The sequence below is a fragment of the Mobula hypostoma genome, chromosome 4 (assembly GCF_963921235.1).
Source record: "Mobula hypostoma chromosome 4, sMobHyp1.1, whole genome shotgun sequence".
Lineage (NCBI taxonomy): Eukaryota > Metazoa > Chordata > Chondrichthyes > Myliobatiformes > Myliobatidae > Mobula > Mobula hypostoma.
The window spans coordinates 94,912,265-94,937,262 of record NC_086100.1 but is presented as its reverse complement, the minus strand read 5'-3'; the positions used below and the strand labels follow the sequence as shown (position 1 = coordinate 94,937,262).

General features: G+C 41.2%; 1 protein-coding gene across 1 annotated transcript in view; it reads left to right on the top strand.

The window, feature by feature from the left end:
- Positions 1-24,998, top strand: part of ubxn7 (UBX domain protein 7) — a 128,897-nt gene that overhangs the window by 22,482 nt on the left and 81,417 nt on the right. The window contains 1 exon segment of the mRNA XM_063046174.1: positions 17,210-17,354. Within this exon segment, the coding sequence (XP_062902244.1) occupies positions 17,210-17,354 (145 nt within the window).

Genomic DNA, 24,998 nt, shown 5'->3' with positions numbered 1-24,998 from the left:
ATCCATGCTGACTTTGTCCGAAGATTTCACCGCTTTCCAAATGTGCTGTTATCACATCCTTGATAACTGACTCCAGCAGTTTCCCCACCACCGACGTTAGGCTAACCGGTCTATAATTCCCCGGTTTCTCTCTCCCTCCTTTTTTAAAAAGTGGGGTTACATTAGCCACCCTCCAATCCTCAGGAACTAGTCCAGAATCTAACGAGTTTTGAAAAATTATCACTAATGCATCCACTATTTCTTGGGCTACTTCCTTAAGCACTCTAGGATGCAGACCATCTGGCCCTGGGGATTTATCTGCCTTCAATCCCTTCAATTTACCTAACACCACTTCCCTACTAACATGTATTTCGCTCAGTTCCTCCATCTCACTGGACCCTCTGTCCCCTACTATTTCTGGAAGATTATTTATGTCCTCCTTAGTGAAGACAGAACCAAAGTAATTATTCAATTGGTCTGCCATGTCCTTGCTCCTCATAATCAATTCACCTGTTTCTGTCTGCAGGGGACCTACATTTGTCTTTACCAGTCTTTTCCTTTTTACATATCTATAAAAGCAGAGTATATATCTATATATACAGAGTAATCAAAAACTTCTTCAGTTGTATAATATCAAACAAAATATACATGTTCTTCAAAGCATTTATAGCATTAGTTCATGAATGGATACATCAGGCACACTTTTACAAGTTTGGATTATTCAATGGTTCAGTTTAATTTCAGAAAATATATACAGTATACATCCTGAAATCCTTACTCTTTGCAGACATCAACAAAACAGAGAGGGGAAAAACCCAAAGAATGAATAACAGAAAAATATTAGAACCCCAAAGCCCCCCCGCCACACACAAGCAGCAGCAAAAGCATCGACCCTTCCCCTCCCTCCACTTGCTCCAGCAAAAGTATCAGCCACACCCTCCCACCACCCAGCATGCAAACAATAGCAAGCCCATAGAGAACATGATCTAGAGTCCATCAAAAATGACTGTCCATCCACACTTTGACATCTCAACCAGGCTCTCTCTCTCTCACCAACAAGGGAGAGAGATGTCGGTCCTGCCACACCGAGAGGAGAGGGTGTGTCCATCTTCCAGTGGACTACTCTACGTTGCAGATACCTGTTGAGAAGCAGGCTGAACCATTTGGAATAAAATAACACAATAATCAGCTACACCTTCTGCCATACTGTATATATCAGCCTCTCTGAGATCGAGGGCTTCCAGTAGTGACATGGTCATTCTGTTACCACTTCAAGTGGACTCAAGTTTTGTTTTCTTGCTTAGGGTTGCCTGATGTTACATAAAACCAAAGGAAGAGCTGTTGGTCTTGTGATACTTAGTCAGCTGTTGTTTAGTGATGCCATTCATTCTTTTGTTTTGTCTTGATGACTCTGGATGATGTGTACAATGAAAAGACCATTCAATGTTCATCAGTCAACATAATACTTGACAAACATTTCCAGTGAGATGTGTTCTTTGGTTAGAGTCAATGTGACATGGCAAACCTCATGTAGGAATATAGTCCTTAATCTTTAATCAGAGTTTTGGCTGTGTGTGGCAATAGCTTTTCTTGCTGGGATGGCTTCCACCCATCTTGAAAATTTATCCACTATTACCAGGACATCTAAATATACTTGGTACTTTGCTAAAGTAATGTTGTCCACTTGTAGATGTGAAAATCAACCAGGTGAGGCAGGAGCGCTTAGTTGAGGTTTTTCTGCTGATCTAGTGCCTGTTTTTTGGCATGTCATGCTTCTCTCAACTGTTTGTCATGCTTGCATCCTGAACTTTGGATTCCACCACCACAGGGAGAATCTGACAATCATCTTTTGCGCTCCAGTGTGCCCTAGGGAATGTGTCTACTGTGCCTAATAAGGAAGAATTTCAATTGGGGCCACTAGTCTAGGACTAGTGCCATATCTCCATATTCCATCATTGTTTTAACAACCCACCATTTTTCATCTAGGGCCACTTCTCTTGGTCTGAGCATTGATTTTGTGTTTCTTGATTATCTTGTATCTTCATTTATGATACAGAGTTCAACTTTGTTTGCATAGTTTCAGTTTCAGGTTTTCTTCTATTTTCTTTATGCCTTCGCATGCTGCCCTTTTTGCATTTTCGTTTGTGAATGCAATTCCACGGCTTTCCATTGTGATCATTATGGAGTGACCTTTACATTTCAATACTGCAACTTCTGAGGTAAGTTGTATGGCTTCCGTAAGTCTTCGTATTAGTTGACCGTTCTTAATTGGAGTTCCCGTGGCTGTAAGAAATCCTGTTTGTCGCCATAATTTTCCAAAGTCATGAATGACACTGAAAGCATATCGAGAATCAGGGTAGATATTGGCTCATTTTTCTTCTGCTAGCTTACAGGCTTCAATCAAAGCTTTAAGTTCTGCCTGTTGCGCAGAGATACCAGGAGCCATGCTTCCTGAGTCCTTCATCTTCTGTGACAATAGCCCAACCAGCCATTCGCATTCCTTCCTCAATGGTTGAGGAGCCATTAGTGTACAGAATCAGATCTGGGTTCAATAAAGGCACTTCCTTACATCTTCTTGGCATGTTGTTGTTCTTGCACAGCCATAATCATCACGGTCTGCCATGTCCAATGATAACAGTGTAGCTGGATTCACTGCTCTTGTTGAATGATGATATTAGGTGTCTCAAGAACAATGGACCACTTGGACCTCTGAGTATCTATCACTAGAGAGGCCCTGTTCATAGTCAGTAGAGTATGCACTGAATGCAGACATTGAACATTCAGAGTCTGATCCAGCACAATGTTAGAAACAGCCATGACTGCCAGGTAGGTTACTTGCACTGCTGGTAGACATGAGCCCCACTCTAATGCTACATTTTCCAATTTAGCAGAGTCATAACCAACAGGATGCTGTTCTCCATGTTCTTGAGTCAAAGCTGCTGTCATACAGCCACGCTTCTCTTTGACATACAGAGTCAATGGTCTTTCCTTATCAGCGATTCCTAATGCAGTGCAGTACTTAATAAAGTATTTAAAATTTGAAAAGTTTTTATCTGTTCTTCATTAAGAGTCACAGGGTCATCAGAGCGCTTGCTGTCTTTCAGCAGACTAGTGAGGGGTTGAGCAATTTCAGTATACGAATCAACCTGTGCTCTTGTAGTTGCACAAACCCAGAAGTTGCTAGACTGTTCTAGGTGGTTTTGCTGATGTAATGCCCTTTGCATGATCTTCAGTGATTTCTCATTTGCCTTGGGAAACTTTCTGTCCCAAATAAATCACTTCCTCTTGTTGCGGTTGTGCCTTGACCAAATTAGCTTTGTGTCCCTTAAAGGCTAGATAATCAAGCAAATAAAGTACATCATGTTCATGCTTGGAGGCAATCAGGATATAAGACTTCAGATATAGGAGCAGAATTAAGCTGTTTGGCCCATTGAATCTTCTCTGCCATTTCATCCTGGCTGATCCATTTTCCCTCTCAGCCCCAATCTCCTGCCTTCTTCCCGTACCCCTTCATGTCCCAACTTATCAAGAATCTACCAACATCTGCCTTAAATATACCCAATGATTTGGCCTCCACAGCTGCCTGTGGCTACATTGTATCATCCACATATTGTGTGATAGTCAGTACTTGGAAGGTCCCTTAGATGTTGTCTCAAGGCTCTGTGGAGTCCCTGTGGTAGCTTTATCTACTGATATTGTTGATTATCAACTGTAAAAGCCTACCTCAGTTGACATTCAGGTGCCAGTGGTACCAACGAGAAACTATTGGCTATATGAATAACTGTAAACTACTTATATGATGGGTTCAGGGTGTTGAAGGTAGTTGGTAGATCTGCTACCAGAAAGGTTAACATCAATTGGCAATCCTGTATCCACTGTCAGTCTCCAAGTGCCATTCGCCTTCTTGACAGGCCAGACTGGACTGATTGATGAATTATGTCTTGACAAGAATTTCTCACTCCTATAGCTGACTGACAATAGGTATGATGCCTTTTATCGATGTTATGCTTGGTACTAGGTGGCATCTTTCCAGTAAAATAACAGGATCTACTTCCAGCAGGCCACAGTCATTTTTGTTTTGTGACCATATGGGATGACTGGTTAATTCAGATTTTTCTAACCACATAAGATTCCACATAATTTTATCCTCCAGGAATTCAAGAGTGGAGTTTAAAATCAATAGGACATCCATTCCAAGAAGAGGTTGTAGGATGTTTCCCACCCAGGACTGTAATTTCTGTAGATGAGGACCAATTGGTCAACTGGTTTGCTTTTGATTAGTTAAATTCTCTGTCCTCCAACACCATATGCATATTTATGGATGTTAGTCAATGGTATGTTGCGTTTTTGGACAATAATATTGGTTATGCATGTTAGCTCCCCTCCTGTATCCAGTAAGAATTCAACATGTTCATTTCCAACTACAAACTCCATTTCCAGAAAAGTTGGGATATTTTCCAAAATGCAATAAAAACAAACATCTGTGATATGTTAATTCATGTGAACCTTTATTTAACTGACAAAAGTACAAAGAAAAGATTTTCAATAGTTTTATTGACCAACTTAATTGTATTTTGTAAACATACACAAATTTAGAATTTGATGGCTGCAACACACTCAACAAAAGTTGGGACAGCGGCATGTTTACCATTGTGTTACATCACCTTTCCTTTTAATAACACTTTTTAATCGTTTTGGAACTGAGGATACTAATTGTAGTAGATTTGCAAATGGAAATTTTGTCTATTCTTGCTTGATATAAGACTTCAGCTGCTCAACAATCCGTGGTCTCCGTTGTCTGATTCTCCTCTTCATGATGCGCCATACATTTTCAATAGGAGATAGATCTGGACTGGCAGCAGGCCAGTCAAGCACATGCACTCTGTGCCTACAAAGCCACGCTGTTGTAGCCCGTGCAGAATGTGGTCTGGCATTGTCCTGCTGAAATAAGCATGGACATCCCGGGAAGAGCTCAACCATCTATTTCTTAATTGCATCCCGACCAGTGGTAAATTCTGTGTATCCTCTCCTATACCATCCTTAACTTGACATGTCAACTGTCTTATTTGCTGGGGTAAGTCGTAACATGGTTGCCAGACCAGTTACCTCATCACAGTGATCATCACTTAAGTTACCTGAGGTCTCTGTTGAGTCAGTGTTATATCCATTTTACATTTCCTAGGAGTTCCTAAGGTGGCACTATGTCTGTGTTGGCTGCATTCCAACGTAAGTGGCATCACTGTTAACACTGTCCGTTGGGTTGGCAGAAATGCCCACCAAAGGCTCCTGCTGTGCATTGCAGCTTAGTTCCAGTCTGTTCTGCAACTCTGAACAGTGCGTTTCGATACGGCTACATTTATCTTGATGCACTCTCACTCGTTTAGTTAACAAGGAGATTTGTTTGTTCGAAGTTTTACTGTCTCTATCATACTGTTACTTCAACATGTTCCATATTCTTCCTTTGCCCCCATTTGATGAGTTAAGTTATTAACTTGCTCTGTCAATTTACCATGTTCTCATTTAGTTGACACACTTGAATCTCTAACTTGGCACGTTCACATTTAGTTTTGTTTATTTGACTTCCTAGCTCAGCATGCTTAAGCTTTCTTCGCTTTATTAATACTGCTGGCGTCCAGCCAGTTTTTTAAATTTCCTGACATTTTCTGAATCTTATTCTGTGTCTTTTCAACATCATTCATAAGACAATTTCCATTAGACTCGGCATCAACAGCACATTTCTTCTGGATTTTTTTAGTTAATGGCACAAAATTCATATACTTTATTCCAGTAAGTGCTCAGGAAATAGAGGTGCTGGTGAGCTTTCTTGGCTTTTGCATCAGCATAGTTGGACCAGGACAAGCTATTGATGATGTTCCCTTCTCGGAATTTAACCTCTTACTCAATGTCAGCAACACTAAGGAACCGATTATTGATTTCAGGAGAAGAAAACTAGGGACCATGAGCCAGTCCTCATCAAGAGATCAGAAGTGGAGAGGGTGAGCAACTTCAAATTCCTCAGTGTTATCATTTCAAAGGACCCAGCACGTAAGTGCAATTACAAAGAAAATATGGCAGTGCCTCTGTTTCTTGAGGAGTTTGCAAAGATTTGAACTGTTATCTAAAACTTTATTACCTCTCAACCATCAGGCTCCTGAACCAGAGGGGATAACTACACTCATCTTCACTTGCCCCATCACCGAATTGTTTCCATAGCCTACTGTATGTGCTCACTTTCAAGGACTCTTCATTTCATGTTCTCAGTATCTATTGCCTAATTCTTTATATTATTATTATTATTATTTCTTTATTTTGTATTTGCCCAATTTGGTGTCTTTTTCACACTCGTTGTCCGCCCTGGTGGTGGGATCTTTCATTGATTCTTTGATGGTTATTGGACTTATTGAGTATACCTGCAGGAAAATAAATCTCAGGGTTGTATATGGTGACATATATAGTACTGCTCAAAAGTCTTGGGCATATACAGACTGCCTAAGACTTTTGCATAGTACTGTATTTGTTAATACAGAGTGGAGAGCGAGTTTGTAAATCTGGCGGGAGCAAAGGAGTGGCAAGGGTGGATTGCCGTAGGAGAGGTGTGGGAAATGTGGCAGAGAAGGAGTGCTACAGCTTTGGGTGGCGTTGGTGCAGACTCACCCAGCCCTGAGACACCAGGCAAAGTCATTTGACTCCAAACAATTGGTTTATTGAGACTTCCCGCTCTGTCCCCTCTCTTTCCCCTTTCCCAGCCATGATTCCCCACTTTTTTTTGGCAGTAGTACAGTGCAATATATAAAATTATTATCGTACTGTGCAAAAGTCTTAGGCTTCCTAACTATATATGTGTGCCTAAGACTTTGGCACAGTACTGTATGTACTTTGATATTAAATTTACTTTGAGCTTTGAAGTTTTGAACTGTGAATTTGAAGCTTTTAGCAGTATCGACCTCTTCACCATTAATGAAGATGGGAGTATGTGCACCATCCCCTTTCCTGAACTCATCCTGGCTTCTGCACCCTTTCTTTCCAGCCCCGATTATGGATCTCAATCTGAAACCTTGGCTACTTATTCTCCAAAGATGCTGTTCTTGCCTGCTGTGTTCCTCTGGCCTTTTGTGTGTGTTCAGTGACCAGCTCTTTCATTTTGCTGATCTTGAGGGAAAGGTTGTTGTCATGGCACTACATTGCTAATTACTCTTTCTCCGTCCTGTACTCTGACTCATCATTATTTGAGACACGGCCTGCTACTGTGTACCATCTGCAAAGTTGTAGATGGTGTTAAGCTGAATCTAACTATCTGGTCAACAGTGTACAGGGAGTAGAGTAGGGGTCTGAGGACTCAACCTTGTGGAGCACCAGTGTTGTAAATAATTGTGGTGCAATGTTGCTGTCTATCCTACTGATAATGAACAGTCAACAACAGGAATTCTGCAGATGCTGGAAATTCAAGCAACATACATTAAAGTTGCTGGTGAACGCAGCAGGCCAGGCAGCATCTGTAGGAAGAGGTGCAGTCGACGTTTCAGGCCGAGACCCTTCGTCAGGACTAACTGATGGAAGGAAGGATAATGAACAGTCAATGTTTTGGGCTGACATCTTAATTAGGACTGGAAAGAAAGAGGGCAGAAGGCAAAATGAAAGGATGGGGGGGGAAGAGGAAGAGCGCAAGTGAACAGGTGGTTAGGTGGTCATTTTCCTGTATTAACGCATTGTTAAAATTGTATCCTTGCCAATTAATGCACAGTTCAGGACAGGTCTGTTTTGGTGGGTGACTATCACAGTTTATTCCTTATTGGGACACTGCCTTGAACTATGATCTGAGTGAACACAACTGTAATGCACTATCTATTTTACCATTCTGTGTCTGTTGCAACAGTCCCTAACAAGGTGCCCTGTTTACTAATTAATGTACAAAGCAAGTCCTCTGTGTCCTTGTAGCAGCTACATACACTACAGCTGCCTCTTTCCCCCTCAAGTCTTTCTTCCTAGCTCATGATACTGTTATGTGGTAGGTTGATCCCACTGCTGGTCAAAGTACATTTATTATCAAAGTTACATATATGTCACTCTAGAGAAACATAGAAAACCTACAGCACAATACAGGCCTTCAACCCATAATGCTGTGCCGAATGTGTACTTTAGAAATTACCTCAGGTTACCCATAGCCCTTTCTAAGCTCCATGTACCTATCCAGGAGTCTCTTAAAAGACGCTATTGTATTAGCCTCCACCACTGTCGCCAGCAGCCCATTCCACGCACTCACCACTCTGCGTAAAAAAAAAAACAACTTACCCTTGACATCTCCTCTGTACCTACTTCCAAGCACCTTAAAAATGTGTCCTCTCATGTTAGCCATTTCAGCCCTGGGAAAAAGCCTGTGACTATCCACACGATCAATGCCTCTCATTTTCTTGTATCCCTCTATCAGGACACCTCTCATTCTATGTCGCTCCAAGGAGAAAAGGCCAAGTTCACTCAGCCTATTCTCATGTCACATACTCAACCCTAAGGAGCCTATATGCAACCCTAAGATTAGATTAGATTATGAGGACACGCAGTCCTCTTTTATTGTCATTTAGTAATGCATGCATTAAGAAATGATACAATGTTCCTCCAGAATGATATCACAGAAACACAAGACAAACCAAGACTAAAAAAACTGAGAAAAAACACATAATTATAACATATAGTTACAACAGTGCAAAGCAATACCATAATTTGATAAAGAACAGACCATGGGCACAGTAAAAAAAAAGTCTCAAAGTCCCATCATCTCAACTAGATGGTAGAAGGAAGAGAAACTCTCTTCCTGCCATGAGCTTCCAGCACCGCAAACTTGCCGATGCAGCACCCTGGAAGCACCTGACCACAGCCGACTCTTGAGTCCGTCCGAAAACTTTGAGCCTCCAACCAGCCCTTCGACACCGAGCACCACCTCTGCTGAGCGCTTCGACCCTGACCCCGGCAACAGGCAATAGGCAAAGCCGAGGATTTGGGGCCTTCCCCTCTGGAGATTCTTGTTCACACAGTAGCAACGGCAATGAAGCAAGCATTTCAGAAGTTTCTCCAGATGTTCATCCGTGCTTCTCACGTCTGTCTCCATCAAATCAGGATTGTGCACGGTACCGATTTAACAAATACGATATCATTCCAGAACGGCTGCGTGCGCTGCGTCGCGCCATCTTCTCCCCTATTTTCTTGCGGGCGTTTACAATAAAGACAGAGAAACAATGGAATCAATGAAAGACTGCACATAACAAGACGGACAACCAACCAATGTGCAAAAGATGACAAACTGTGTAAATACAGAAAGATAAAAATTATAACGAATGAATAGGCAATTAATATCTAGAACATGAGACGAAGAGTTACTGAAAGTGAGTCCATAGGTTGTGTTCAGTTCAGTGTTTGGGCGAGTGAAATTGCGTGAAGGTATCCCCTCTGGTTCAAGAGCATGATGGTCGAGGGGTAATAACTGTTTGTGAGCCTAGTGGTCTGGGCTCTGAGGCTCCTGTACCTCCTTCCTGATGGCAGCAGAGCGAAGAAAGCATACCTTGAGTGATGGAGGTTCTTTATGATAGATGCTGCTGTCCTGTGATAGAACTTCATGTAGATGTGCTCAGTGGTGGGATGGGCTTTACCTGTGATGGACTGGGCTGTACTCACTACTTTTTGTAGGCTTTTATGTTCAAGGACATTGGTGTTTCCATACCAGGCCATGATGCAAGCAGTCATTATACTCTCCACTGCACATCAATAGAAGTTGGGCAAAGTTTTAGATGACGTGGTGAATCTACACAAACTTACAAGAAAGTAGAGATGATGCCATGCTTTCTTTGTAATGGCACTTGTATGCTGGACCCGCGACAGTTCCTCCTGTTTATTCTTCATAAGCCCAGTATTTCTGCTGTCCATAATCCATGACAGGTTCATCAGCTTTCTGAACTACTAACATTATCAGTCCCCAGTTACTCTCATCTTCCCCAAGTCACTGCCTTACTCACCCCTTAAAGTAGTGATATCTCTCCACATTACAGGCACTACCAGTGATAGTACTCATGTATCATCCAACAATGCTGGGCCATACTGTCCCATATGTTCCTCGGACATTTTGCTTTAACCAATATCTGTAAGTTTTCAGGATGTATTCTAATGAAGTTCAATCATACCGGCTATTATCTTTTTGCTGGCATGTTCCTGCCTTTCAACTTCCTGGACCAGTATCTCCCAGTCTTCTTCATAACCTTCCTCTTTGGGTATTCCCATGACTGCTACCTAGTAAGCAATCACCTGCTGGATCTTTCTCCATTTATCTCTCAGCCTATCCAGGTCCTTCGTTGTTGTAATTCCTCTTTCTTGCTCCTGTCTTTCTCTTTGCATGTGTTCTAATTGTTCCTTGTATCTTTCCTGCTCTATTTGCATCCCACCTAACACTTCTGTATACTGCTATTATACTTGCTGTGCCTGCCACTTATCACTCTCTTGCAAGTATCTAGGCATCCGCTAGTCTCGTGAGACCATGGATTCGCGCCTTGGAAGGTTTCCAGGGCACAGGCCTGGGCAAGGTTGTATGGAAGACCGGCAGTTGCCCATGCTGCAAGTCTCCCCTCTCCACGACACCAATGTTGTCCAAGGGAAGGGCACTAGGGCTGATACATCTTGGCACCGGTGTCATCGCAGAGCAATGTGTGGTTGAGTGCCTTGCTCAAGGACACAACACGCTGCCTCAGTTGTGGCTCGAACTAGCAACCTTCAGATCACTAGACCGACACATTAATCACTTGGCCACACGCCAACACCTCTTGCAAGTATTTCCATATTAGTTCCAGTCCCAAGTACAAGGCAAAGAAGAGAAAGGGATAAAAATGTGCATTCATGAGTTCTCCCCTTTGAGCCATTGCAAAGGTTTTCTGCCGCATACACACAAACATACTCTTGTATAAACAAGTGGAATATTCTACATTAGGGGTCGCCAACCCATCGATCGCGATCGACTGGTCGATCTTTGAGACTTTCCCGGTAGATCCCGAAAAAAAAATCAAAAATAAATACACAAATACTGTTGTAATGTGAGCATTATAAAAGTAAGTAATACTAATTAGGATAATGGTAATACAGCAATATTTTCACTACAAAACTATTTGTAAAGAGAGATTGTTTCTGGGTTGCGGGGTTTTAGTTCCGTTCTTTCTGCCCAGTTCACATGTGTGTAGTTGCCCCGCCATACACCGCATTTTCAGCGTAGCCTGTGCTGCATCAAAGTGACCAATCAGATTAGATAAGAGTACAGACCGTCGCAAACATCAATATACGGCAGTGGTCCCCAACCACCGGGCCGTGAAGAATGTAGTGGTGCAGCGGTAGTTGGGATGCATACAGCACATCTTTAAGAAAAAAAAGCCGAAATAAGCAAGATAATTAGGTGCCGCCCAGCACGTAAATGTCGGCCCAGATCAGAGGCGACACAATCAGCAATTGCTTGTGATATCCTGATAGCGTGGCGGAGGCTCCACGAAAGAAGGCAAAAATGTACAAATTCCATCCAGAATGGGAAGAGGAATTTCTATTTACCTTGGTGAATGTTGTGCCACCAAACACAAGCACTGACTAAAAGAGGGAATTTGGAGCGGCACCACAACCCCAACCACCAGGAATTTAAAGACACCTACCCCCCCCCCCCCAAAGAGTGCAATTTGTGCCTGGAAAGTTGAGGAGCTGAAATCGGGTTGAAGGCCCAGCAATTGTTTTCCACAAAACATGCTGCTCAAAATAAGACTGCTATTGAAGCATCATTTCGTGTAAGTCACCTTTTGGCTGAACACAAGAAGCCTTTTACAGATGGCGATTTATTCAAGGAAGCAATGGCCATTACCGCAGAGACTGTTTTTAATGACTTTACAAACAAGAACAGCATCACAACCGCAATACATAATATACCGCTTGGCTCTGCAACAGTGACAAGGAGGGTAGAAACATAGAAAATAGGTGCAGGTGTAAGCTATTCGGCCCTTCGAGCCTGCACCGCCATTCAGTACGATCGTGGCTGATCATCCAACTCAGAACTCTATACCTGTCTTCTCCCCATACCCCCTGATCCCTTTAGCCACAAGGGCCTTATCTAACTCCCTCTTAAATATAGCCAGTGAACTGGCCTCAACTGTTTCCTGTGGCAGAGAATTCCACAGATTCACCACTCTCTGTGTGAAGAAGTTTTTCCTCATCTTGGTCCTAAAAGGCTTCCCCTTTATCCTCAAACTGTGACCCTTCGTTCTGGACTTTCCCAACATCGGGAACAATCTAGCCTGTCCAATCCCTTTAGAATTTTATACGTATCAATCAGATCCCCCCTCAACCTTCCAAATTCCAGAGAGTATAAGCCTAGTCGATCCAGTCTTGCATCATATGAAAGTCCTGCCATCCCAGGAATCAATCTGGTGAACCTTCTTTGTACCCCCTCTATGGCAAGAATGTCTTTCCTCAGATTAGGGGACCAAAACTGCACAGAATACTCTACGTATGGTCTCACCAAGGCCTTTTACAACTGCACTAGTACCTCCCTGTTCCTGTACTCAAATCCTCTTGCTATGAATGCCAGCATACCATTCGCCTTTTTCACCGCCTGCTGTACCTGCATGCCAACTTTCAATGACTGGTGTACAATGACACCTAGGTCTCATTGCACCTCCCCTTTTCCTAATTGGCCACCATTCAGATAATAATCTGTTTTCCTGATCTTGCCACCAAAGTGGATAACCTCACATTTATCCACATTAAATTGCATCTGCCATGAATTTGCCCACTCATCTAACCTATCCAAGTCACCCTGCATCCTCTTAGCATCCTCCTCACAGCTAACACTGCCGCCCAACTTCGTGTCATCTGGAAACTTGGAGATGCTGCATTTAATTCCCTCGTCTAAGTCATTAATATATATTGTAAACAACTGGGGTCCCAGCACTGAGCCTTGTGGTACCCCAGTAGTCACTGCCTGCCATTCCGAAAAGGTCCCGTTTATTCCCACTCTTTGCTTCCTGTCTGCTAACCAATTCTCTATCCACATCAATACCATACCCCCAATACCGTGTGCTTTAAGTTTGTACACTAATCTCCTGTGTGGGACCTTGTCAAAAGCTTTTGAAAATCCAAATATACCACATCCACTAGTTCTCCCTTATCCACTCTGCTCGTTACATCCTCAAAAAATTCTGAGATTCGTCAGACATGATTTTCCTTTCACAAATCCATGCTGACTTTGTCCGATGATTTCACCGCTTTCCAAATGTGCTGTTATCACATCTTTGATAACTGACTCCAACATTTTCCCCACCACAGATGTCAGGCTTACCGGTCTATAATTCCCCGGTTTCTCTCTCCCTCCTTTTTTAAAAAGTGGGGTTACATTAGTCACCCTCCAATTCTCAGGAACTAATCCAGAATCTAGAAGGTAGACCCTATCCAGAAGGGTAGAGTCATTGTCCAAGGATGTGGATATTTTTCACTACAGTTCGATGAATCCCTGGATGTAATGCAGGCAGCTCAGCTTGTTGTATTTGTCAGAATGGCTTTCCAGGATTTTACAACAAAGGAGGACTTCTTCACTCTTTTGCAATTAAAGGAGAGAACGAGAGGTGAGGATATTTACAATGAGTTCAAAAAAATATGTCCGTGAAAATGACATCCCCATTCATAAACTGGTGGCAATTACTACTGATGGGGCCCCAGCAATACGTGGTGTGTGCGTTAGTTTTATACCACTAAAAGTCAGTGCCTGCTTCGGGTTAACTTATCTATGTGAAATTGCATTTTCACAGATGAAAATTATTAAATCTAAGTACAGGAGCTGACTTACCGACAGACACCTAACTAGGGTTGCCAACTTTCTCACTCTCAAATAAGGGACAAATGTAGCAGTCAAATCCGGGGGCATTTGTGTTTACACCGAGAAAGACTACCATGACCATGAAGCCGTGCGTGGGCACCCGTGTGTGCATGCACGTATGTGCCGATTTTTTACTCCACGAATCAGTTTTGGCTTAATCTTCATTATTTCTACTGTCTGTGTATTTATCATATAATTCCTGCTTTTACTATATGTTAGTGTTATTTTAGGTTTTATGTGTTATTTGGTATGATTTGGTAGGTTTCTGGGAATGCTCAAAAATTTTTTCCATGTAAATTAATGGTAATTACTTCGGCGTAAAGCATTTCAGCACAAAAGGTTTCATAGGAACGCTCTACCTTAGCAGGGGAAATACGGGACAGTTGGCAATCCTACACCTCACAGACTGTCTCAGACTGGCTGTAGTTATGAGCCAAATTTCAGGGAACTAGCAGAGAGTATTCAGCCCCAGTCACTACACCGAGTGCAACAGTCAATTTTTATTCATTTATTTTTCGTGTTGAAATAAAATTAAATAATGAAACTTAGAATTAAAGGTGTGAAGTATTGTAATATTCTTAAAGAAACACAGCTATGGCCTGTTTAATATGCTAGTTACAGTTTTTTCTTGTTTGAATTATTTTGAAAGTTTGACGAAAGTAGTTTATTTAATTCAAATACAATTAGCCCAAATAAAAGGCCTCAAATTGGAAGTACAATCTGAGCTGTTTCTTCTCTAAATGATTTAGTAGGTAGATCTTGCCTTTCACTAAGGTTGAGGTAGGAGATCTTGGGCTTATAAAGGTTGGTGACCACTACTCTACATTCTCCTGAATAAGTATGCCCACTGGCCATCTAGTGAGTCACGAATCTATCCCAGGTAAACCCCCAAATGTTGTGGCTAAATTGAGTTACACAGAAGCTGTAACTAGGAGATAGAAAACTCAATGCAACAGGTCTTCAGGAGAGGAAACTAGTTCTAGTCTCCTCACACTGTTGTAAACATTATAAATACAGAGACTATAATAAAAGAGTAACTACAGTTTCAATGGCTATGATTGCCTACTTTAACATTTTGAATATAGACAAGTAACATTGCAACATTACATAATTTTCATAGTACTGCATCCCAAGTATGGAAAGGAGTAAACAGTCGACGTTTTGGACTGAAACCCTTCATCAGGACTGATAGATGCTGCCTGGCCTGCTGGGTTCCTCCAGCATCTTGTGTGTGTTGCTTGGATTTCCAGTATCTGCAGATTTTCTCATGTTTAAGCGTCTCTGTGAATATTGAATATAGGTGGCTTGTCAAAAGCTGCTCAGCACAATCTCCAGACATCCAAAGCATACCTCTTTTGTTGCAGTGTTGAGGAATGGCTCCCTGACTGTACAACTAACCTACAGTAAATGTTAAGTGACACAATTGACTTGCCCTGAACTGTGCATTGACTGGCATGTAAATGGATTCTAAGAGATTCTAACCTAGCAATTATCGGCCTGTGAGTTTGATGTCAGTGGTGGGTAAATTGATGGAAAGTATTTTTAGAGATGGTATATATAATTATCTGGATAGACAGGGTCTGATTAGGAACAGTCAACATGGATTTGTGCATGGAAGGTCATGTTTGACAAATCTTACGAATTTTTTGAAAGGTTACTAGGAAAGTTGACGAGGGTAAAGCAGTGGATGTTGTCTGTATGGACTTCAGTAAGGCCTTTGACAAGGTTCCACACGGAAGGTTGGTTAGGAAGGTTCAATCGTTAGGTATTATTATTGAAGTAATAAAATGGAATCGGCAGTGGCTAGATGGGAGACACCAGAGAGTAGTGGTAGATAACTGTTTGTCAGATTGGAGGCCAGTGTCTAATGGTGTGCCTCAGGGATCTGTACTGGGTCCAATGTTGTTTGTCAACTACATTAATGATCTGGATGATGGGGTGGTAAATTGGATGGGTAAGTATGCAGATGATACTAAGATAGTAGTAAGATAGTTGTGGATAATGAAGTAGGTTTCCAAAGCTTGAAGAGAGATTTATGCCAGTTAGAAGAGTGGGCTGAGAGATGGCAGATGGAGTTTAATGCTGATAAATGTGAGGTGCTATATTTTGGTAGGACTAATCAAAATAGGACATACATGGTAAATGGTAGGGCACTGAAGAATGCGCTAGAACAGAGGGATCTAGAAATAGTGGTGCATAGTTCCCTGAAGGTGGAATCTCATGTGGATAGGATGGTGAAGAAAGCTTTTGATATGCTGGCCTTTATAAATCAGAGCATTGAGTATAGAAGTTGGGATGTAATGTTGAAATTGTACAAGGCATTGGTAAGGCCAAATTTGGAGTACTGTTAGTCCTGACGAAGGGTCTCGGCCTGAAACGTCGACTGCACCTCTTCCTACAGATGCTGCTTGGCCTGCTGCGTTCACCAGCAACTTTGATGTGTGTTGCTTGCATTTCCAGCATCTGCAGAATTCCTGTTGTTTTTATTTGGAGTATTGTGTACAGTTCTGGTCACCGAATTATAGGAAAAATGTCAACAAAATAGAGAGAGTACAGAGAAGATTTACTAAAATGTTACCTGGGTTTCATCACCTAAGTTACAGAGAAAAGTTGAACAAGTTAGGTCTTTATTCTTTGGAGCGTAGAAGGTTGAGGGGGGACTTGATAGAGGTATTTAAAATTATGAGGGGGATAGATAGAGTTGACATGGATAGGCTTTTTCCATTGAGAGTAGGGGAGATTCAGACAAGAGGACATGAGTTGAGAGTTAAAGGACAAAAGTTTAGGAGTAACATGAGGGAGAACTTCTTTACTCAGAGAGTGGTAGCTGTGTGGAACAAGCTCCCAGTAGAAGTGGTTGAGGCAGGTTCGATGTTGTCATTTAAAATTAAATTGGACAGCTATATGGACAGGAAAAGAATGGAGGGTTATGGGCTGAGTGCAGGTCGGTGGGACTATGTGAGAGTAAGGGTTTGGTCCAGACTAGAAGGGCCAAGATGGCCTGTTTCCGTGCTGTAATTGTTGTATGGTTTATATGGTTATAAATGCTGTTGAGAAGGAGAAGAACTGAAAGATATTGAGATGAGATGGACTAGGAGAAGACAGTTATAGTGTAGAAACACCCTGGTGTATTATTCTATGCTGAGATGAGTACAACTGTTTCCAGTTCCTGTGTGGTAATTCCATATGTGAAACTCTTAATGCCACAAGAATGGTATTTTGTACTTTCCTCATTTTTTGTGGTAATTATATCCTTGATGTACTGAATACTGCTGTGGCTTATGTTTACATATTTCAGAAATTCAGCTGCATTTATTTTTGGTCATATTAAATTTTCAACATTTTGTGATTTAGGTGCCAGTGAAAGTGTGGGGAAACATATATTAGAAGCATGCAGCAACAATCTGGAGATGGCTGTCACAATGTACTTGGATGGCGGTGGAATAGCTGAAGAACCCAGTACCAGTACAGCAGGGACGTCGAGTAGACTGCCTCCACAGTATGTTCTATGATTCATTTAATCTGGTAAATTTGGTTGAATTGTTTAGATTCTGGGTAGCTATTTTATGGTATTACTTTTATCCCCTTGCATGCCCCATACACAACTATGACCTCAAGAATAATATTCCACATATATAATGCTTTATCATATTCTCCAGATTTGGTACGGGTTACTCTATTTTTTTTGCAGTATAGGCAAATGTGACAGCCAACCTATGGGACAGAAACCTAATGAGCCACATGTGTTCCATTTTGTTTTGCGATATTTGGTTAAGAGGGGACATAGGAACTCCAAGACTCTCAAAGTCCTATAATATTGAGCTAACTGGGTCTCAATGGAACCATTGAAAGACTATGGTGTAAATATTGCCAGCAGAGTGTGATATATAATCTGCTGTTAACCTGTATACTGAAATATTGATTTATATATTTTAACCTGCATTCAGTTTAAATGTATTCTAATTTTATCTCATGTTTAGATGTTCCAACATTAGGGAGCTGCCTGAACTTGTGATACATAAGATAATTATAAAAGGTGTTTCATCAACTATCCTTTCAGTCTTGCATCTACTGCTGATGGACTTTCTCCCTTAATTAAATCAGAAATGATGTAGGAATGGGGGGGGGGAGTTAACTTTTCTGAGCACTCACTTGAGAAATCTCCGTCCACCGCCGGATCTACTACCAGCCAACTCCATTGGGGTGGGGTGGAGAATGTTATTGGTAAGTGGGAGGTAAGTTAGAGAAAGACTTTGGTGCCTCCTGGTCTATTGTCTTTTAAATTTGGTGGAAAGAGATGGCAATGCGGGTTTTTGATGCGTTTTAAAGAAGTCTGTCTGATACCAAATCTTAATATCAGAGCAGAATTTCGCTATGCTAGAGGAACATTTGTCCTCTTTCTGCATTATCGGAGACCTCAGTGAGTAGTAATATTAAACAGTTCAGGATGAAGTGATAATATGTGCAGAGAGAAGTGGTTGGAATATGCATTATTAATGTCTCTTATTCAGTGTGGAACTATTCTTAAATTCATGTTAGTTGGTCCCAAGCCACATTAGGGCATTTTGAAGTAATTAATTACCAAAGCTTAGCAGATTATACAATAGAGTAGGAGAGGGATATTTTCTACAGTATTGACCATTAAACCTGACAGGAGTGGGGAAAAAATCAAAATTGTTAGTTCCATCAGAAACTACAAAATTGAAGGTGTTTAAGGTATTGCAGAAGAACAGACTGCTGGTTTACAGGTAATATATATTATCACATTAGTTGAGGAAGACTCAGCAAGGCCACCATGCCTATAGTTTCCTGAGGAATTAGTGACTCTTAAAATAAAGGATTATTATTGTGATGGCCTCTTTCTAAAATGTAGTAGCAGTGTCTGTAGCTGGAGTATAAATTGAGCAATGGAAGAGTGCAGTATAGAGAAATCAGTGGGGGGAACTCTAGGTTTGAGGCTGTAGGGGGAGTTGGACTAATAGTTATTGTAGTTGAAGTGGAACAATTTGCTGAAATGAATTGAGAGATGTATTAGAGGATAAAGAGAAATGAATTGTTGGAAGATATACAGGCTGTGATGCATATAATTATGCCGCATGGAAACAGGCCCCTCAGCCACCCAGCCCACAACGGCCTCTGTGCCATCTTATAATAAAATGGCATCGGTGCAAGAATATTCTCCCAACATTCCCATCAATTTCCCCACTTTCTTCTACTAACCTATATAATAAGGGGCAATTTACTTATGAAAATCTGAGCAGAAAAACAAGAAATAGATTAACTTTGGCCTTTATTGTTTTTATCTGAATATATAAATCATTTATAAGACAAACTTGGATACAGTTGAAACGATTAAGGAATTGGGTGTTTCTTGGATGATTATCATGATCAATGCTGACTTCATACTTTGTGTTTTTAGTGTTTATGTATAGGCATGAGTATGGGCAGTGTAATCTTCAAATGTACTGAATGCACAGGAGATAGTGGGCAAGTGTTGAAGCAGACTGCAAAATAGGTTCTGAAGATAGTGGTTTTAATGGAATTGGGCAAATCATAGAAACATTCTCCTCAGAAGTTCCTGAGCAGACTCTTTGCAACAGCCGTCATACGTAGTACCATCCTTAAGTACTCAAAACAAGCTCATTTCTTAAGGTTATTGGTTGTATTGGCTTCCTTTATATCTTTCAAGTGTAGTATTTCATATTCTGCCAGCTACATGGAAAGTATGTCAAAGCCATTAGAGGGGAAGGTGAAATATTTCTGTCATCAGAGGGTGGTTGGTTACTGATAACTGAATTAGAATCAGAATCAGGTTTATTATCACCGGCACATGACGTGAAATTTGTTAACTTAGCAGCAGCAGTTCAATGCAATACATAATCTCGCAAAGAGAGAAAAAAATGATAAAATAAAACAATAAATAAACGAGTAAATCAATTACGTATATCGAATAGATTTTTAAAAATGTGCAAAAACAGAAATACTGTATATTAAAAAAATGAGGTAGTGTCCAAAGCTTCAATATCCATTTAGGAATCAGATGGGCAGAGGGGAAGAAGCTGTTCCTGAATTGCTGAGTGTGTGCCTTCAGGCTTCTGTATCTCCTACCTGTTGATAACGGTGAGAAAAGGGCATGCCCTGGGTGCTAGAGATCCTTAATAATGGACGCTGCCTTTCTCAAACACCGCTCCCTAAAGATGTCCTGGGTACTTTGTAGGCTAGTGGCCAAGATGGAGCTGACTAAATTTACAACCTTCTGCAGCTTCTTTTGGTCTGTGCAGTAGCCCCTCCATACCAGACAGTGATGCAGCCTGTCAGAATGCTCTCCACTGTACAACTATAGAAGTTTTTAAGTGTATTTGTTGACATGCCAAATCTCTTCAAACTCCTAATAAAGTATATTTTTTAACTTGATTTGAAAAAAAGACTAGGTCAGCCTTTCATTTTCTCAAGGCAAAAGTCTTTAAAATCTAGTAATAACTTGTTAAGAATTTTTCTGAGGCTATCCTGCCCAAAAGATGGAACAAATGATTTATTATATTTAAGCTGAGGCCTGCTGATGATTTGTAAACTGCTAACTTATCTTTCTCGTGTATTGTTAACTTTACAAGCTCAAGCAAAATTTTTCAACACTTGTATCAAAACACATAGCTAGTTTAGATGCACAAACTTTCAAACAGCAAGCCAGTTTCACATACAACATAAAACAGTAGAACATAGTACAGGCCCTTCAGCGTCGATCCTGTAACCTACATCAAGATCAATCTAACGCTTCCTGCTCCACTTTTCTTTCATCCAGGTACATATCTACGAGTCTCTTAAATGTCCCTAATGTATTTACCTCTGCTCCCACCCTTGGCAGCATGTTCCATGTACCTATCACTCTGTGTTTAAAAAAAAAACTCTGACCTCTCTTCCCCCTCCCCCCACCCCCCACAACTTTCCATCCTTCCTATAATCGCTAAAAAAAAAATGATACCCTCTGGAATTTCCCAAGGGGGAAATGGAAATTATTCCCATTTCTGCCCTGGGAAATAGGCACTGGCTGTTCACTCTATCTATGCCCTTTATCTTTACACCTCTTTTATATCATCTATCATTCTCCTTTGCTCCAAAGGGAAAAGCACTAGCTCATTCAACCTCTTCTCATACGACATGCTCTCGAATCCGGGCAGCATTCTGATAAATCTCTGCACCCTCTAGAGCCTCCACATCCTTCCTATAATGAGACAACCAGAACTGAATACTCCCAAGTATGGCCTGACCAGAGTATTATAGAGCTGTAATATTACCTCATGGCTCTTGAACTCAAATCCCTTATTAATGTATATCAACACACCATACACTTTCTTAATTACCCTATCAATTTGTGAGACAATGTTAAAGGATCTATGGATGTGGACCCCAAGATCCTTCTGTTCCTCCATACTGCTAAGAATCATGCCGTTAACCTTGTACTTTGTTTTCAAGTTCAGCCTTGCAAAGTGTATCACTTCACACTTTTCCAGATTGAACTCTTCTCAGCCCAGCTCTGCATCCTATTATTGTCCTGTTGTAACTTATGACAGCCGCCTACATTATTCACAGCACCATGAGCCTTTGTGTCATCAGCAAACTTACTTCCTCATCCTTGTCATTTATAAACTTCATAAAGAGCAGGGTCCTAGAACAGATCCCTGCGGAACCCCAACCTCCAGGCAGTATTCATTCCATCTACCTCCACTGCGTTCTGTGGATAAGCCAATTCTGAATCCATGCAGCTAAGTTTCCCTGGGTTCGAAGGCCTCTTGATTTTCTGAATGAGCCTACTGTGCAGAACCTTTTCAAGCACCTTCCTAAAATTTATATATACCACATACTCTGCTCTGCCTTTGTTATTTGTTTTGAAACTTCCTTGAAGGATTCATTCAGGCTCATGAGACATGAACTGCCCCTCACAAAGCTATGCTGACTATCCCTATCAGCCTATGCTTCTCCAAATGCTTGTTTCTAAGAATCTTCTCCAATAATTTGCTCAACAATGATGTTAGAGTCACTCTATAATTCCCTGGATTATTCTAATTTCATTTCTTGAACAAAGGCACCCTCCAATCTTCTAGTACCACTCCTGTAACTAGTGAGAATGCAAAGATCGTGACCAAAAATGCAGTAAATCTCTTCCATTGCTTCCCATAGTAACAGGCCCAGGAGACTTATCTATCCTAATTTTCAAAAGTTCCAGAACATCCTCTTTCTTAATGTCAACATGTTTCAACATATTGGCCTGTTCTATATTGTCCTCACATTCTTCCAGATCCTGCTCAATGGTGAATACTGAAGCAAAGTACTCATTAAAGACTTCCCCTACTTCCCTGGCTCCAGGCACATGCTTCCTCTTTTATCTCTGGTCTGCCCTACCTTCACTCTAGTTGGCATCCTCCTTTTCTTTCTGTTTGTGTATTACGCCTTGAGGTTTTCCTTATTTCTACTTGCTAAGGCATTTTCGTATCCCCTTCTAGCTTTCCTAAGTCCATTCTTAAGCTTCTTTCTGGCAACCTAATTACTCAAGAGTCTTGACTGATCCTTGCTTCCTAAACCTTCAGTATGTTTCTTTTTTCCCCTTGGCTATATGTTTTATTCTTGTTAATCATGGATCCTTCACCCTACCGTCCTTTCCCTGCCTCAATGGGACAAGTAGTGGTTGTCCATCTTATCAAACGATGACAGGAAACCTGTGCGGGAGAGTTTTTTTAAGTGGAAAACCATTGCATGGGGCCGTTCTACTCTCTTGACCTCAAAAGTCTGGATCCAGTGGTACAAATAGTCATTACAACTTGATTGCATTATATGACCTTGACTTTTGTGCCTCATCATGCTCTTCACTCTCAACAAAGTGTTGCAGAACTGCCTTTCTGGCCATTGGATCTCACTGTTGATCTCATCCGCCCAGTCCACAGGAGCTGATTTTGCATTCTAGAATAGGCATGTCCCTATCTCATTAGAGTATGATGCCACCAGTTACTCTCACCTAGTTTAGCTCTGGACACCCCATACATGTCTATCCAGAAACCCATGCAAGTTCTTCCTAAATAACTTCCACATTTTCATTGGCAATTTCCCTGAATACCTTTTCAATTTTATGCTCCTGACTTCCTGCCGAATAGCATCATAATTCGTCCTCCCCATTTAAATAGGTTTTCATACTGTATGAGGCTATGGTAAAGGTTAAGGTTTAGCAGTCACTGTCTCCAAATTGTTCACCCACTGAGAGGTCTGTCACCTGGCAGGTTCATTGCCTAGTGCCGATCCAGTATGAACTCTCCTCTCATCAGCCTCTGTACATATTGTGTCAGAAATTCTTCCTGGACACACTAAACAAATTTCTCCCCATCTAAACTTTTTACGCTAAGGAAGTGCCAGTCAATATTAGGGAAGTTAAAGTCATCCATGACAACAACCCTGTTATTTTTGGATCTTTCCAAAATCTGTCTCCAGATTGGCTCACCAGTGTCTTTGTTGCTATTGGGTGTGGTAGTCTATAGAATACTCTTAATTGAGTAATCGCTCCCTTCTTGTTTCTGATTTGTACCCGCACTGACTCAGTACATGATTCCTCCACTTGTGATTAACAGTGCCACTTGCCCCACCCCCCACCCCTTACCTCCCTCGATATCCCTTTTGAAACATCTAAAAACCAGAACATCGTGCGCTAGTGGCAGTCAAGTCTCTGTAAGGGCCATGTACGGATCCATGTTCGAAATTCATCATCCTTGTTTCTGATAATTCTTGCATTAAACATTTCAAACCATCCAACTGACTGCATTTATACCCTATTCACTGCTTATCCTTCCTTGTCGACTCTACACATTGTATTACCTTCACACCAAACTCTCCATTTCCCACAATTTTGTTCTACTTCCCACATTTTACCCATATCCTTGATATTTCCACCCCCCCCCAAAGTATTCAACTGAGAATATTTTTAAAGGCTTCTTTGAATTTGTTTTAATTCCACTTTAACAAATGATAGATTCCCACTTCTAAGCCCTGGTTGCATAATACGATTTCAATCTTGTTGTACTTTCTTTTGCCACTTGTCTTTCAACACACACAAAATGCTGCAGGAGGTCAGGTACAGTCAACGTTTTGGGCCAAGACCCTTCATCAGGACTGGAGGGAAAAAAAGATGAGAAGTCAGAGTAAGAAGGTGGGGGAAGAAATACAAGATAGGTTAAACTGGGAAAAGGGGAGGGGTGAAGTAAAGAGCTGGGAAGTTGATTGGTGAAAGAGATAAAGGTTTGGAGAAGGGGGAATCAAATAGGAGAGGACAGAAGGCCTTGGAAGAAAGGGAAGAGAGAGGGAGTTGGTGGGTCGGTAAGGAGATAAGGTGAGAGAGGGAAATGGGAATGGGCAATAGTGAAGGGGGGAGGGAGCAAGTACCAGACCCTCAATCAATCGGTGTTCATGCTGGAAAGCCTTCCATCTACTTTCTGTTAAAGGCTTGTTTGTATCATAAATAGTCAGCAGATTCACTTTATCAAGCTCAGAAGCATTACAAAATATTTGGGGCATTGTGGTGCTACAGCTGAAAGAACTGCTTCTGACCTTCGATGCTGTCTGTGTGAAGTTCATGTGTTCTCCCTGTGACTGTCTGAGTTTCTTTCCACGTTCCTAAGCCATCAGTAGATAAGGTAATCATATACCTACTTACCCCTAGTGGATAAGTCAATGGTAGTATCTTGGAGTTGAGGTTAATATGTAGAGGATAAAGAGATATTAATAATAGTGGGTTCTTAAGAGTTGATGTTGCTGTTGTTCCTGTGTTTGTGATTCGAACTCAAAGTAAAGAAACTCGGTAGTCAATTTCTCCAAATAGTCTAGGGTACTATCACCACAAACTTTTTCTATTCCCATATGTCTGATTTTATTTCAGTGGCCTAACTATTATAACTGATGTGAACTTTGCTTTTAGTCACTTCTGGTAAAATCTGCAACTGAAGCCACATTCTTTAAAAATGCTTTCTCATCAGTTGCAAAATGATTCGATTTTTCTAATACTCTACTGAGATCATGTAAATGGTGGTGGGGGAGGAGTAGTTTGGGGGTACAATTAAATACATTTGGAATAAGAAAACTCATGATCATGCACACGTTACCTGATAAT